This window comes from Staurois parvus, unplaced genomic scaffold (assembly GCF_062004578.1).
Source record: "Staurois parvus isolate SC_StPar_1 unplaced genomic scaffold, SC_StPar_1.0 ptg001225l, whole genome shotgun sequence".
Classification (NCBI taxonomy): domain Eukaryota; kingdom Metazoa; phylum Chordata; class Amphibia; order Anura; family Ranidae; genus Staurois; species Staurois parvus.
In genome coordinates this window covers 212,792-227,794 of record NW_028319021.1, presented here as the reverse complement: position 1 = coordinate 227,794, position 15,003 = coordinate 212,792, and the positions used below count along the sequence as shown (strand labels likewise).

The following is a 15,003-nucleotide window of genomic DNA, read 5'->3' as shown; positions in this document are numbered from 1 at the left end:
TGAAAAGTGTTTTTCTTATAACATTTTGCAAATAAATAATCTTTCTTCATAAATCTTGGCCAAAATGTATTCAGTTATCTTTTTAGTTAAAAAAAAAACAAATTAGTTTATAACCAAAAATGATAATTTTTCGTTTTTTATATTATTTTTTTTTTTGTTTTTAACATACTGTCAGCCTAGCAGTACAGTGTCACCATAGTACTACTTGTGGGGGATGATGATTTTTTTTTTTTTTTTTTTACACTGATTGCTTTTACACCCATAAAGACTGTAAAAGCAATCATTTCTGCAGGAATGCAGCCATTGAAAAATACACAGCTTGTCACATGGTACAAGACTGTTGTGAATAGCCCTGTACCATGTGACCTCTGTGATCATTCACAGATTTCACAGGTAGTAAGCAATGATGTCAGGGAGTGACATCTTGCTTACACCTATTCATGTGATTACTGATTGGCCAATCAGTAATCACATGATTGGGGCCTCGCACAGAGGTCCCGTACAACGATCGGTGTTCCACTGTGTCCGGAGGACACTGATTGCTTTTATACCCATAAAGGCTGTGAAAGCAATCATTTCTCCTTCTCTCTGGCTGCATGCTTGCAGCCATTGAGAAATACTGTGTGAGCTGAGATTGATCACAGCTTGTCACATGGTACAAGGCTGTTGTGAATAGCCCTGTACCATGTGACCTCTGTGATCATTCACAGATTTCACAAGTAGTAAGCAATGATGTCAGGAAGGACATCTTGCTTACACCTATTCATGTGATCACTGATTGGCCAATCAGTGATCACATGATCGGGACCTCACACAGAGGGTCCCGTACAGGGAGCGCGCACAATCCAAAATGGCAGGCGCCGTTTATGAATGGCACAGCCAGACGGGAAGTGGTTATTATACCCATGCAACCAATTTATTGGTCCTGGGACTTTACATGAGGCACAACACGTATGATACAACGAATAACTGGTTTCCAACCTTCATTTTTAATAAATGAATAAACTTCTCATTGCATACGAAAAAAGAGGATAAAATGGTCATTTGTTATAAATCCGTATTGATACATTTCATACATAATTGGATACCCATCGCTCCATCCTTCCGTATCCAGTGCTTGTTATGGAACACATTTTCCCGTAGTTCGATGATGGAAATTCTTACTCGTTCTTTCCCCAGGACCCTTCATGGCCATCCTGTTTGCCAAGCTGGAGAACATGCTCACCAACTCTCTGTATGTGAATTTCCTGCTGACGGGGATCATTGCTCAGCTGGCCTGCCACCCGCAGCCCCTCCTCCGCTCCTTCCTTCTCAATACCAACATGGTGTTCCAGCCCAGCGTCAAGTCTCTGGTGCAGGTGAGTACCTCCCCCCCTGATCTAGGCTCAGTCCACACTGGCTTTTAAAAAAATAACGGGCCAAAAAACGGGGGGGGGGGGGGGATGTTAGTTCTCTGTGTTGGATGCCGGCCCCGGGGCCATGGTCCTGACCTGTTATTTAACCCCTTGACTCCGACGGCACACAAATATGCGGCCTCACAGAACTGGGTTTTTTTCTGTGGGGGCGCAAAAAAAAACAAAAAGATAAATATTAAAATAAAAAATACCTAGATCAAGGTTTGATCTAGTACAGTGCCAGGGTAAGTGTTTGGGTCAAGGTCAGGATCAAAAGGTCAGGATTTTAAAAACGTGTGGGTGTCATTGAGAGCCCCAGGTCCCATTCTAACGATTAGGACCCTGGACTCCTGATTATGGGTCACATGATCGCTGGGATAGCCTCTGATTGGTTATCACAGTGATCAGTCACTGTACAGCCCGGCCCCCCTTGTTTTTCTTTTTTTTTCTCTATGAATGGAGCTCTCTAACTACTGGCATAGAGGGGGGAAAAATGGATATAAAAGAAAAAGATAAATAAATATTAAAAAATAAAGAAAAAATACCTAGATCTAGTACAGTGCCAGGGTAAGTGTTTGGGTCAGGGTCAAAGGTCAAGATCAAAAGGTCAGGATTTAAAAAAAACATTTGGGTGTCACTGAGAGCCCCGGGTCCCATTCTAACGATCAGGACCCTGGACTCCTGATTACGAGTCACATGATCGCTGTGATAGCCTCTGATTGGTTATCACAGTGATCAGTCACTGTACAGCCCGGCCCCCCTTGTTTTTTTTTTTCTTTTCTATGAATGGAGCTCTCTAACTACTGGCATAGAGGGGGGAAAAATGGATATAAAAGAAAAAGATAAATAAATATTAAAAAATAAAGAAAAAATACCTAGATCTAGTACAGTGCCAGGGTAAGTGTTTGGGTCAGGGTCAAAGGTCAAGATCAAAAGGTCAGGATTTAAAAAACAATTTGGTGTCAGTGTGTTTTAGGTAAAAAAAAAAAAAAAGACAAAAACAAAATGCACACTCTTGTTTCTGGGCTGTACTACGGGTACAAACAACAAATAACATACACACATATACGGTATCGCTGCGATCGTCAGGAGCTGGAGAAATTATTTTGGGTTGTTCTTTGCTGGTAGGTTATGGTAGTTACAAGAAACACACAGCTAAATAAAAAAAAATGATTTTTTTCTACTATTTGGGTGTCACTGAGAGCCCCAGGTCCCGTTCTAACGATCGGGACCCGGGACTCCCGATTCCGGTTCACATGATCGCTGTGATGGCGTCTGATTGGCTATCACAGTGACCAGCCGCTGTACAGCCCGGCCCCTCTTGTTTTTTTTTTCTCTCTATGAATGGTGGAGAGAGATACATTGTATCTCTCTAACTCCTGGCATAAAGGGAAAAAAATGTTTGTATAAAAAAAAAAGGTAAATATTAAAAAATAAAAGAAAAAATACCTAGATCAAGGTTTGATCTAGTACAGTGCCAGGGTAAGTGTTTGGGTCAGGGTCAAAGGTCAAGAGCAAAAGGTCAGGATTTAAAAAAACAATTTGGTGTCAGTGTGTTTTAGGTAAAAAACAAAAAAACAAAAACAAAATGCACACTCTTGTTTCTGGGCTGTACTACGGGTACAAACAACAAATAACATACACATATATGGTATCGCTGTGATCGTCAGGAGCTGGAGAATTTATTTTGGGTTGTTCTCTGGTGGTAGGTTATGGTCGCAACAAGAAACACACAGCTAAATAAAAAAAAATATTTTTTTTTTTCTACTATTTGGGTGTCACTGAGAGCCCCAGGTCCCGTTCTAACGATCGGGACCCGGGACTCCCGATTCCGGGTCACATGATCGCTGTGATGGTGTCTGATTGGCTATCACAGCGACCAGCTGCTGTACAGCCCGGCCCCCCTTGTTTTTTTTTCTCTCTATGAATGGAGGAGAGAGATACATTGTATCTATCTAACTCCTGAAAAAAAAAAGTTTTGTATAAAAAAAAAAAGATAAATATTACAAAATTAAAAAAAAATACCTAGATCAAGGTTTCATCTAGTACAGTGCCAGGGTAAGTGTTTGGGTCAGGGTCAAAGGTCAAGATCAAAAGGTCAGGATTTAAAAATATTTGGTATCAGTGTGTTTTAGGTAAAAAAAAAAAAAAAAGACAAAAACAAAATGCACACTCTTGTTTCTGGGCTGTACTACGGGTACAAACAACAAATAACACACACATATATGGTATCGCTGCGATCGTCTACTATTTGGGTGTCACTGAGAGCCCTGGGTCCCATTCTAAAGATTGCGACTCCCAATTCCGGGTCACATATCGCTGTGATGACCTCTGATTGATCAGTCACTGTACAGCCCGGCCCCCCTTGTTTTTTTTTCTCTCTCTCTATAAATGGAGGAGAGAGATACATTGTATCTCTAACTCCTGCAGAAAAAAAAATGTTTGTGTAAAAAAAAAAAAAGATAAATATTAAAAAATAAAATAAAAAAAAAATACCTAGATCAAGGTTTGATCTAGTACAGTGCCAGGGTAAGTGTTTGGGCCAAGGTCAGGGTCAAAGGTCAAGATCAAAAGGTCAGGATTTAAAAAAAAATTTGGTGTCAGTGTGTGTTCAGTAAAAAAAAAAAAAGACAAAAATAAAATGCGCACTATTGTTTCTGGGCTGTACTCCGGGTACAAACAACACACACATATATGGTATCTCTGTGAACGTCTACTATTTGGGTGTCACTGAGAGCCCCGGGTCCCATTCTAAAGATCGGGAGTCCCGATTCCGGGTCACATATCGCTGTGATGACCTCTGATTGATCAGTCACTGTACAGCCCGGCCCCCCTTGTTTTGTTTTTTTTCTCTCTATGAATGGAGGAGAGAGATACATTGTATCTCTCTAACTCCTGGAGAAAAAAAAATGTTTGTGTAAAAAAAAGATAAATATTACAAAATAAAATTAAAAAAAATACCTAGATCAAGGTTTGATCTAGTACAGTGCCAGGGTAAGTGTTTGGGTCAAGGTCAGGGTCAAGATCAAAAGGTCAGGATTTTTAAAAAATTTGGTGTCGGTGTGTTTTAGGTATAAAAAAAAAAAAGACAAAAACAAAATGCGCACTATTGGTTTTGGGCTGTGCTACGGGTACAAATAACACACACATATATGGAGTCGCTGCGATCGTCAAGAGCTGGAAAGTTTATTTTGAGTTGTTCTTTGGTGGTAGGTTATGGTAGTAACAAGCTAAATTATAAAAAATGATTTTTTTTTTCTACTGTTTTGGGCCAGTTTTCCTTTGATAATAAAAAAAATCAGGAGATAACCATTACCATTTACCACCAAATGAAAGCCCAATTTGTCCTGAAAAAAACCGCGGTATAATCCACCTGGATGTACAAAGTAGTGGTGATGATACGGACGCTTTTACTAACACAGGTCAACGTTGCAAAATTGTGCTTAGGCATTTAGATTTGTTTTACCCTTAGGCGTGAAGGGGTTAATATGTAAAATGAACCCTTGAAAAGACCTAGTCACCAACATAAACATTTGCAGGTAAAGCACAGAACAATCACGTATGTAACTCCTTGGCGCCAACGATACGCAAATATGCAGTCTCGGCGTCCAGAGGCCACATATTTGCGTACCCAAGGTAAACAAACATGTGACGGGGAGCGCACAGTTACCAGCTCCTCACAGGAAGCTCGTGACTCCCGTGAAAGCCAATCACAGTGGTCACGTGACTCTAAAACCCCGCCTCCCAGCATCACAAACCCCTTAAAGGGCCGGCTGCCGCTGGTGCCAGGGGGTTAAAAAAAAACGGCGTTTTTCCTTTCCATAAATGGTTATTATTCACCTTTGAACTTTCTAGAAAATCTGACTATTCCAGGAATAGTCAAGACCCCTTTAACCACTCTAGAAGATTTAACCCCGACTGACCAGGCCATTTTTTTTTTTTGGCGATACGGCACTAAGTCACTTTGACTGTCAATTGCGCGGTCATGCAACGCTGCACCCAAATTAAATTTACATCCTTTGTTTCACACAAATAGAGCTTTCTTTTGGTGGTATTTGAACGCCTGTACGTTTTTTATTTTTTGTGCTATAAAAAAAAAAGCCTGAAAATTTTGAAAAAAAAAACTATTTTTGACTTTTTGCTAATGAACACATCCAATAAAAAAAATTCAAAAATCAAATTTCGTCATCAATTTAGACCAGAATGTATCCTGCTCCGTGTCTTTGCTGAAAAAAAAAATCCCAATACGTGTAAATTAATTGGTTTACGTGAAGGTTATAGTATCTTCAAATGGCGGTATATATACTGGAATTTTTTTTTTTTTTTTATACTAGTAATGGCGGCGATCAGCGACTTATAGCTGGACTGCGGTGGGCATTCTGACACTGGGGGGGGAACTGACTAACTGCCACTGACATCTCCAGTGACACCAATACAGTGCTAATAAAAAGCACTGACACTGTACTGATGGCACTGGGCAGGAAGGGGTTAACAACTGGGGTTAACTGTTTGCTTTGTGTGTGCTTTACTTGGGAGGCATGCTGCTTTGTATTGCTTTGCTTTGCAGAGCAATACAAAGCAGCATGCTGACGCTGACAGGGGAGAGATCTGTATTGTTTAAGAGTCAATGGTCAGCTGTGTGCTGGGTGTGTTTTACCTTGGAGACATGCTGTGCAGAGAAATACAAAGCAGCATGTCCTTGGTGGCAGGAGAGAGACTTGTGCTGTTTACACACAGCTTTGGATGGCGATCACCGGGTGCCGGCGAGGAATCTTCAGCCAGGACCCAGTGATTGACTTGCCTAGCCTACCCCAAAATGCAGATCACATGTGTGTGTGTGTGTGTATATATATATATATATATATATATATATAATTTTTTTATTTATTTATGTGTGTGAATTTTGCACAGCCCTGCTGCCCTGTAGCAGTATTTCTGCTATAGGGGGGCGGGCAAGCGATTAAAGTCATACCCCTCCCCTCTTCTGGCCCAGCCCCTCTACCCCACCCCTCTTTTATCCCTACTGGGAGGGGAGTAAAGGAGAATTCACTGTTTTATAAGTGACAGCCACCGACCTCGCATCCATGATGGTGTCATCCAGCAGCAGTCTCTGGCTTTCAAATGTCAACACAAGGGACGACGTTACAGGTCAGTAACATGCCTTTCGCTTGAAGGAAAGGCTGACAACATAGCAAAATTACATTTAAATATCACCCCCCCTCCTTTTCTTCCCATGGCCCTGTATGCCTTTTATCACAAATCACTGTGTAAGAATCTCTTTTAGCGGTTTCTTACATGTAGTCACATGACAGCATGGTGCCAGGTCATACGATGCAGCTGCTGCAAGGAGACCCTTCTCCCCCTTAACAGATAGAGAAGCGAATACCATCAGGTAACATCAATGCACTCCGTCGCCGAGCCGTCCAGCCGCGGCGGCGTGACGTCAGCATGTCCAACGCGTTTCGTGCGCATGCACTAGTAGACTGTCATGAGGGACAAGTAGATTATTACGAGGGGCAAGTAGATTGTCATGAGGGACAAGTAGACTGTCATGAGGGACAAGTAGACTGCCACGAGGGACAAGTAGACTGCCACGAGGGACAAGTAGACTGCCACGAGGGACAAGTAGACTGCCACGAGGGCAAGTAGACTGCCACGAGGGACAAGTAGACTGCCACGAGGGACAAGTAGACTGCCACGAGGGACAAGTAGACTGCCACGAGGGACAAGTAGATTGTCAGGAGGGACAAGTAGACTGCCACAATGGACATGTAGACTGCCGCACCGATTTAGTCTCTGGACAAGTAGTTTTTTTTTTTTTCAAAAATTTCCACTCCCCTGTAATAGCACCTGAACCTGCGTTTTGCGATCGTGGGCAAAATTGCAAAGATTCTGCCGTGATCCCAAAACACCGAGATGTAAATGGAGCTGCCCTGGTTCACACATACACCTTTCTCGTTTGCAAACTCACAGATTTGCATGACAGGCTAAAAATGATGTGTTCTTGTTGAGGTGATTCACACACATGATCAACACGTGACCCACACACACGTGACCCACACGCCATTATGAAAAGGGTCCTTGGCGGGTTTGTAGCTGTGCGTTCTAGACTGGCAAGTGATAGATTACAGTGGCATGCGGAGATAAAATGACAAATTGCGCAATGCTTATAGATTCCATTCATGTTAATAACATTTCTGCTTCGAGATTATTGTGTTTATAAATCACACTGAAATTGCCGCAAACTGCATTGCATGACACTTGTTGCCCAAACAAATGGCATCTGAAACGCGCGCTTCGTTTTTTGTTTTTTTTTTCATTTCACCGGAGTATTTTAAAATCGCGGGCAGAATCGCCCAGTTGCGAATGCGGCATTAGATGCAATTCATTTTAATGGCTCCTGAAAGCACGACACGGTTCTGGCATAATACATCGCGCTGCGGTCGCGGCAAACCTCTTCGCTTGAACCTTGGTGCCCTAAAGAAACTCCTAAACTTTTTTGGGGTGACGAGCTTCAAAAAAACAAATCTGAAGAATATATTATAAAAAGATATATTTAAAAAAAAATATTCTGCAGATTTTTTTAACATTTTAACATCTAGTTTTACAAATATTTGTAAATGCATTCCAAAAATGTAGATTTGTATTTTTAAAGACATGCAGTATATTTGAAATGTATTTTTTAAAAATATCTTTCATATATTTTGTAATAAAAACACATCTCAACATGCAGTGTGTGTGTGTATATATATATATATAGATAGATAGATAGATATATATGTATATATGTATCTGTGTGAAGATATATATATATATATATTTATATATATATTTATATATATTTATATATATATTTATATATATATTTATATATATATATATATATATATTTATATATATTTATATATATATTTATATATATATATATATTTATATATATATATATATTTATATATATATTTATATATATATATGTGTATATATATATATATATTTATTTATATTTATATATATATATATATATATGTGTGTGTGTATATATGTATGTATATATGTATATATATATGTATATATATATATGTATATATTTATATATATATATATTTTTATATATATATATATATTTATATATATATATTTTATATATATATATATATATATTTATTTATTTATATATATATATTTATATATTTGTATATATTATATAAATATATATATATATATGTATATGTATGGCAATATATTTGGGAAGAATATTTTTTAAATATATTTTTCTTCCATATGGTATGTTGTCACTTTCATACCTGCAAATCGTGTCGTGTTTCCAGTTTTTCGTCTAGCCCGTTTCAGTAGCTCTTTTACACTTTGTGCTGCAGCCAGACACAAAGTACCATTAAATTGGTAAGTGGTTCTTTTTTTTTCTTTTTTTTTTTAAAGCCCCCCCCACTCTGGACAACTGCAAAAAGTTAAATGCTCGTTAAGTCTAGGCTGTGATTGACAGCTGTGGGGGCCAATGAGGAGAGGGAGTCCTGGGACAGCCAAGGCTCTCACGCAGATCGCTGGGCGGAGATTAGGCTCAGGTGAGTATTAGGTTTAAAGCGGAGCTCCACCCAAAAGGGGAAGTTCCACTTTAAGGCCTCGTCCCCCTGCTCCCCGTTATGGATCGTCAACTTTGGGGGGGGACCTGATTTTGACATGAACCCTAGGCGATCGGAAGTGGAATTTGGGTGCACATAGGATGTACTAGGACCTCCAGTGTCCTCCAGCATGGCGTCGGGGTGGTGGCCTTGCTCTGTTGGGTATTGCTGATCCTTTGCCCCTCTTGCAGGTCCTCGGCTCTGTGAAGAATCGGATCGAAGCGTTTGCAGCCTCTCAGGACGATTTCCCCACACTACTCTTCAAAGCAAAGAAGTTTCTGATCGCCCGAGGAAAGCTGGACTGGAGCGAGGGGCCCAACTCAGTCCCTGCCCTACGCCGCTCTGACACTCTGGGTAAGTGATCCCCCCCCCACTGACCGAACCTTAACCACCTCCATACCGGGCATTGTCACCCCCTTCCTGCCCAGGACGATTCTCCGCTTTCAGCGCTATCGTACTTTCAATGACAATTGCGCGATCATGCAACATATAGGACGTTTTTATCATTTTTTTTTAGACAGATACAGCTTTATTTTGGTGATCTCTAATCAGCATTGGGGTTTTTTATTTTTTGCTAAATTACAAAACAAGACTGAAGTTTGGGGGGGAAAAAAATTTTTTCTGCTTTTCTGTAATAAAATTTTGCAAATAAGTAATTTTTCTTCTTTTCTAATGTGCACTGATGGGCACTGTTGGGCTGCAGTGATGGGCGCTGTTGGGCTGCAGTGACGGGCGCTATTGGGCTGCAGTGACGGGCACTGTTGGGCTGCACTGATGGGCACTGTTGGGCTGCAGTGATGGGCGCTGTTGGGCTGCAGTGACGGGCGCTATTGGGCTGCAGTGACGGGCACTGTTGGGCTGCACTGATGGGCGCTGTTGGGCTGCACTGATGGACACTATTGGACTACACTGATGGGCACTGTTGGGCTGCACTGACAGGCGCTGATGGGCACTGTTGGACTGCACTGATGGGCACTGTTGGGCTGCAGTGACGGGCACTATTGGACTGCAGTGACGGGCACTATTGGACTGCACTGATGGACACTGTTGGGCTGCAGTGACGGGCGCTGTTATTTATATATATATATATATATATTTATTTATTTATTTTAAATATATGCCTTTGAAAAATATATTTTAATTGACATTTTTGGAATACATGTTAAAATATATTCGTGTAGGCCAGGGGTGGGCAAACTTTTTGACTTGAGGGCCCCAATGGGTTCATATATTGGACCCGGGGGCCGGACCAAGAGTAGATGAATGATATGTATGTGTCATCCATAGTAAGTATAGTAATATTCCCCCATAGTAAGCATAGTAATTAATCCCCCATATAGTAATTCATCCCCCATATAGTAATTCATCCCCCATAGTAATTCATCCCCCATATAGTAATTCATCCCCCATAGTAATTCATCCCCCATATAGTAATTCATCCCCCATATAGTAATTCATCCCCCATAGTAATTCATCCCCCATATAGTAATTCATCCCCCCTATAGTAATTCATCCCCCATAGTAATTCATCCCCCCTATAGTAATTCATCCCCCATAGTAATTCATCCCCCATAGTAATTCATCCCCCCTATAGTAATTCATTCCCCATATTAAGTCCCCAAGTCCCCCCTGTGTCAATTCACTTACCTTTGCTCCGTGCGTTCCTCTCGCCGTGTTCCCGCGCCGTTCCGGTGTAGCATGAAAATCTGTCTCCTATGAGGATCTGTCCCCCTCGATGTATCTGCGCATGTGCCAGTTTCAGGCATTAGCAGCCGATCGGCGATCTCCGGCACATGCGCAGATACGTCGAGGGGGACAGATCCTCATAGGAGACAGATTTTTATGCTACACCGATCTTCAGGGCGGACTGTGAGAGGAGCCTAGCTCCCCTCACGTTCGTCACGCTGCCCCGCCTACACACATCCAGACAGCCATCCTGACAGCATCACGCTCCGCGGGCCGGATTAAAAGGTCCGCCGGGCCGTAGTTTGCCCATTGCTGGTGTAGGCCAATATATTGTAAATAGTTGTCGCATTTATATATATATATATATATATATATAATATTTCTCTTCCATATGGGTGTACTAATGGCACTGGGCAGGAAGGGGTTAACATATGGGGCAATCAAAGGGTTAACTGTGTGCTGGGAGTGTTTTACTAGGGAGGCATGCTGATTTGTATTGCTGTGCTATGCAGAGCCATCCAAAGCAGCATGCTGGAGCTGACAGGGGAGAGATCGGTATTGTTTACATACAGACCTCTCCCCGTCAGTGATAGTCGGTGAAAACCGAGTGCTGGTGGGGAATCTCCTGCCAGGACCCGGTGATTGACAGCTGTAGCCACCAATGGCAGTGCAGGCAGGTGTGCCCCCCTACCCGTAAATACAAAATCACATATATATACATGATTTGGCGCAGCCCTGCCGCCCTGTGGCAGTATTTGTGCTGTAGGGCGAATGGGAAGCTGTTAAAAGGACTCCAGGTCTGTTGCAGGAGCCGGGTGAGCTCAGCGTTGTGCGACTGAGGGGGAGATAGAGCACATTGCGCATGTGAGGGTTTTGGATGAGCCAGAGCGCTCGTTCCACACACAGTGCTTCCAGAGGGGTGGGGGGGTCACTCGTCCGCCTTGAAGTCTGCGGACAGGCCGGGCAGAGGTTGCACATCATATGCTGGGATAATTAAAGAGGAGGTCCAGCGGGAATTAAAAAAAATAAAAGTCAGCAGCTACAAAATTTGTAGCTGCTGACTTTTAAAAAATGGACACTTACCTGTCCCTTGATCCCGCGGTGTCCTCACACCGGACAGGTTGACCGACTGTGTGGTCTCCTCGGCGCCGGCATCTTCAGTGTGCGCACCTGGCTGTGACAGCTTGCGGCTTCACAGCCGGGTGCCCACTGAGCATGTGCGAGAAGTGCTGCGCTTTGTGAATGGCCCCGTAGTCTCCTGGGACCTGTCACATGTCCCAGAAGACTACAGGGAGGGAGGACAACTTCCGCTCGCCTCGGCGATCGCAGCAGAAGTGGGAGCGAGTACCTGTCAAATTGGGTACCCGCTCCCCAAAGGTGCCAATCCTTAATGGGGAGTGGGGGACAAAGACTTAAAGCGGAACTCCCCCTTTTGGGTGGAACTCCACTTTAACTCTTAGTGTGCCTGCACTTTTTACAAAGGAAATAAGTTCCTGGAATTCAGCTTTAATTCTTTCCCACCAGCTCTTTAACCACTTCCAGTCCGGACACTTTCCCCCCCTTCCAGTCCGGACACTTTCCCCCCCTTCCAGTACGGACACTTTCCCCCCCTTGCAGTCCGGACACTTTCCCCCCCTTCCAGTCCGGACACTTCCCCCCCCTTCCAGTCCGGACACTTCCCCCCCCTTCCAGTCCGGACACTTCCCCCCCCTTCCAGTCCGGACACTTCCCCCCCTTCCAGTCCGGACACTTTCCCCCCCTTCCAGTCCGGACACTTTCCCCCCCTTCCAGTCCGGACACTTTCCCCCCCTTCCAGTCCGGACACTTTCCCCCCCTTCCAGTCCGGACACTTTCACCCCCTTCCAGTCCGGACATTTTCCCCCCTTCCAGTCCGGACACTTCACCCCCTTCCAGTCCGGACACTTCCCCCCCTTCCAGTCCGGACACTTTCCCCCCCTTCCAGTCCGGACACTTTCACCCCCTTCCAGTCCGGACATTTTCCCCCCTTCCAGTCCGGACACTTTCACCCCCTTCCAGTCCGGACACTTCCCCCCCTTCCAGTCCGGACACTTTCATCCCCTTCCAGTCCGGACACTTTCACCCCCTTCCTGCCCAGGCCAACTTTCAGCTTTCAGCACTATCACACTTTGAATGACAATTGCGCAGTCATGCAACATTGTACCCATATGAATTTTTTTTTGAGACAGATAAAGCTTTATTTTGGTGGTATTTATTCACCGCTGGGATTTTTATTTTTTTTGCTATGTAAATGGAAAAGTCCAAAAATTTGGAAACAATTATGAAATTTTGCACATAAATATTTCATCATAAATCTTGGCCAAAATGTATTCAGTTATCTTTTTAGTTAAGACAAAAAAATAACCCAAATTAGTTTATAACCAAAAATTATAATTTAAAAAAAAAAATGTAATTACTTTTTTTTTTTTACATACTGTCACCCTAGAGGCAGAGTGTCACCATGGTGACACTGTACTACTTGTGGGGGGTGATGAAGATTTTTTTTTTTTTTTTTTTTTTTTTTTACACTGATTGCTTTTACACCCATAAAGGCTGTAAAAGCAATAATTTCTCCTCTCTGGCTGCACAGCCATTGAGAAATGCTGTGTGAGCTGTGATTGGTCACAGCATGTCACATGGTACAAGGCTGTTGTGAATAGCCCTGTACCATGTGACCTCTGTGATCATTCACAGATTTCACACATAGTAAGCAATGATGTCAGAAGTGACATGTTGCTTACTACTCAGCATGTGATCACTGATTGGCCAATCAGTGATCACATAATCAGGACCTCGCAGAGAGGTCCTGTACGACGATCTGTGTTCCAATGTGTACGGAGGACACAGCGGGCACCGGATCGCGTTGCTGCACGCTCCCAGGGAGCGCGCACAAGCAGGGGGCGGGGAGGCCATTTATAAACAGCCACCCATCCCTGCACTGCCAGCGTCCGGCCGTTTATATACAAGGGCCGGACAGGAGGTGGTTAAGAGCTCACAACGCTGAAGCCATTATATGGGCTTCCTGATCATGTGATCGCTCTGATTGGCTCAGGTGCATGAAATTACGGCCGCCCTAATAGTTTATTTTCCCCGCCCATTGATGCCCACACTGAAGTGGCCGGAGCCAGGGAGAGAAGACGGCCGGTGAAACCAGCGGTGGTGAGGACACCCGCTGGATCGAGGGGCAGGTAAGTGGCTGCATTTTAAAAGTCAGCAGCTACAGTTTTTGTAGCTGCTTTTTTTTTTTTTTTTATTTCAGCTGGAACTCCGCTGTAAGCCCAAGGAGGTGCATGATATCTTCTGGGCTTATCTATTATTTATTTACCTCTGACATTTCTTTTGCACTCCTGGAAGACATTTTTGGGAGCCTGACTCCAATGCTGAAGATCTAAGCATTTTAAATGTTGGTGCAACTGCTATGCCTGTCCTTCTCCTTTTGCCCAATCACAGAAGCCTTTGTTTTGTGTGAACTCACTCACAAACTACAAAGGCTTCTCTGAATGGAGAGCAGAGGGGAGGGACGGGAATAGCTGCGCTGTGTGCCTCTCTCTCATCTCTCACAACCCCGAGTAGCCATAACCCAGTCAGATATAAATAATAGAGATAAGTTCAGGAGATGTTGTGAAAAACGATGACAACGCGTTTCGTGTGCGTGCGCTTTTTCAAGTCATGACATGACGCTTCTTCTGTACAGCCTTACTGCCACACGAATGAATATGTAGGTGGGGATTGACATCCCACGTTACTATTGATGCTTATTGTTTTTTAGGCTGACTATTGGCCGTGATGGATGTCAAATAAATACCTTGTTGTCAAGAGTGACTGCCATTTTCCCTGCAACAGTTTGACATATAGGTTGGCTAATATCAAGATAATTTAATTAGGAACCCTTAAGCGATTTGGATCATTGTTTGTTTTTCTTGCCTGTCTTTCCATGTCCCAGCGGCTTACCTAAGGCAGCTCTGGATGTTCCTTTGATTCTTACCAAGGCTATATTCGGTATCGGTGCATACGGATCATGGCGCCGGGCTTTATTGGATTTCTCAGGAGATGTCATGCACCTCCTTGGACTTACCCGTATTTTTCGCTCCATAAGACGCACCTAGGTTTTAAAAGAGGAAAACGACAAAAAAAATATTATGAACCAATGGACTGCAGACATACTACAGGAGATGACCAGAGACTGCGGACACAGTACAGGAGATGACCGGAGACTGCGGACATAGTACAGGAGATGACCGGAGACTGCGGACACAGTACAGGAGATG

General features: G+C 43.2%; 1 protein-coding gene across 1 annotated transcript in view; it reads left to right on the top strand.

The window, feature by feature from the left end:
* The first annotated feature begins 920 nt into the window (after positions 1-920).
* The window catches only part of LOC149438023 (FHF complex subunit HOOK-interacting protein 1B-like), a 30,656-nt gene continuing 16,573 nt past the window's right edge, over positions 921-15,003 (top strand). The window contains exons 1-2 of the mRNA XM_089660331.1: positions 921-1,358; positions 9,223-9,385. Of these exons, the coding sequence (XP_089516457.1) occupies positions 1,188-1,358; positions 9,223-9,385 (334 nt within the window). The 5' untranslated portion in view covers positions 921-1,187. The remainder of the gene's footprint in view (positions 1,359-9,222; positions 9,386-15,003) is intronic.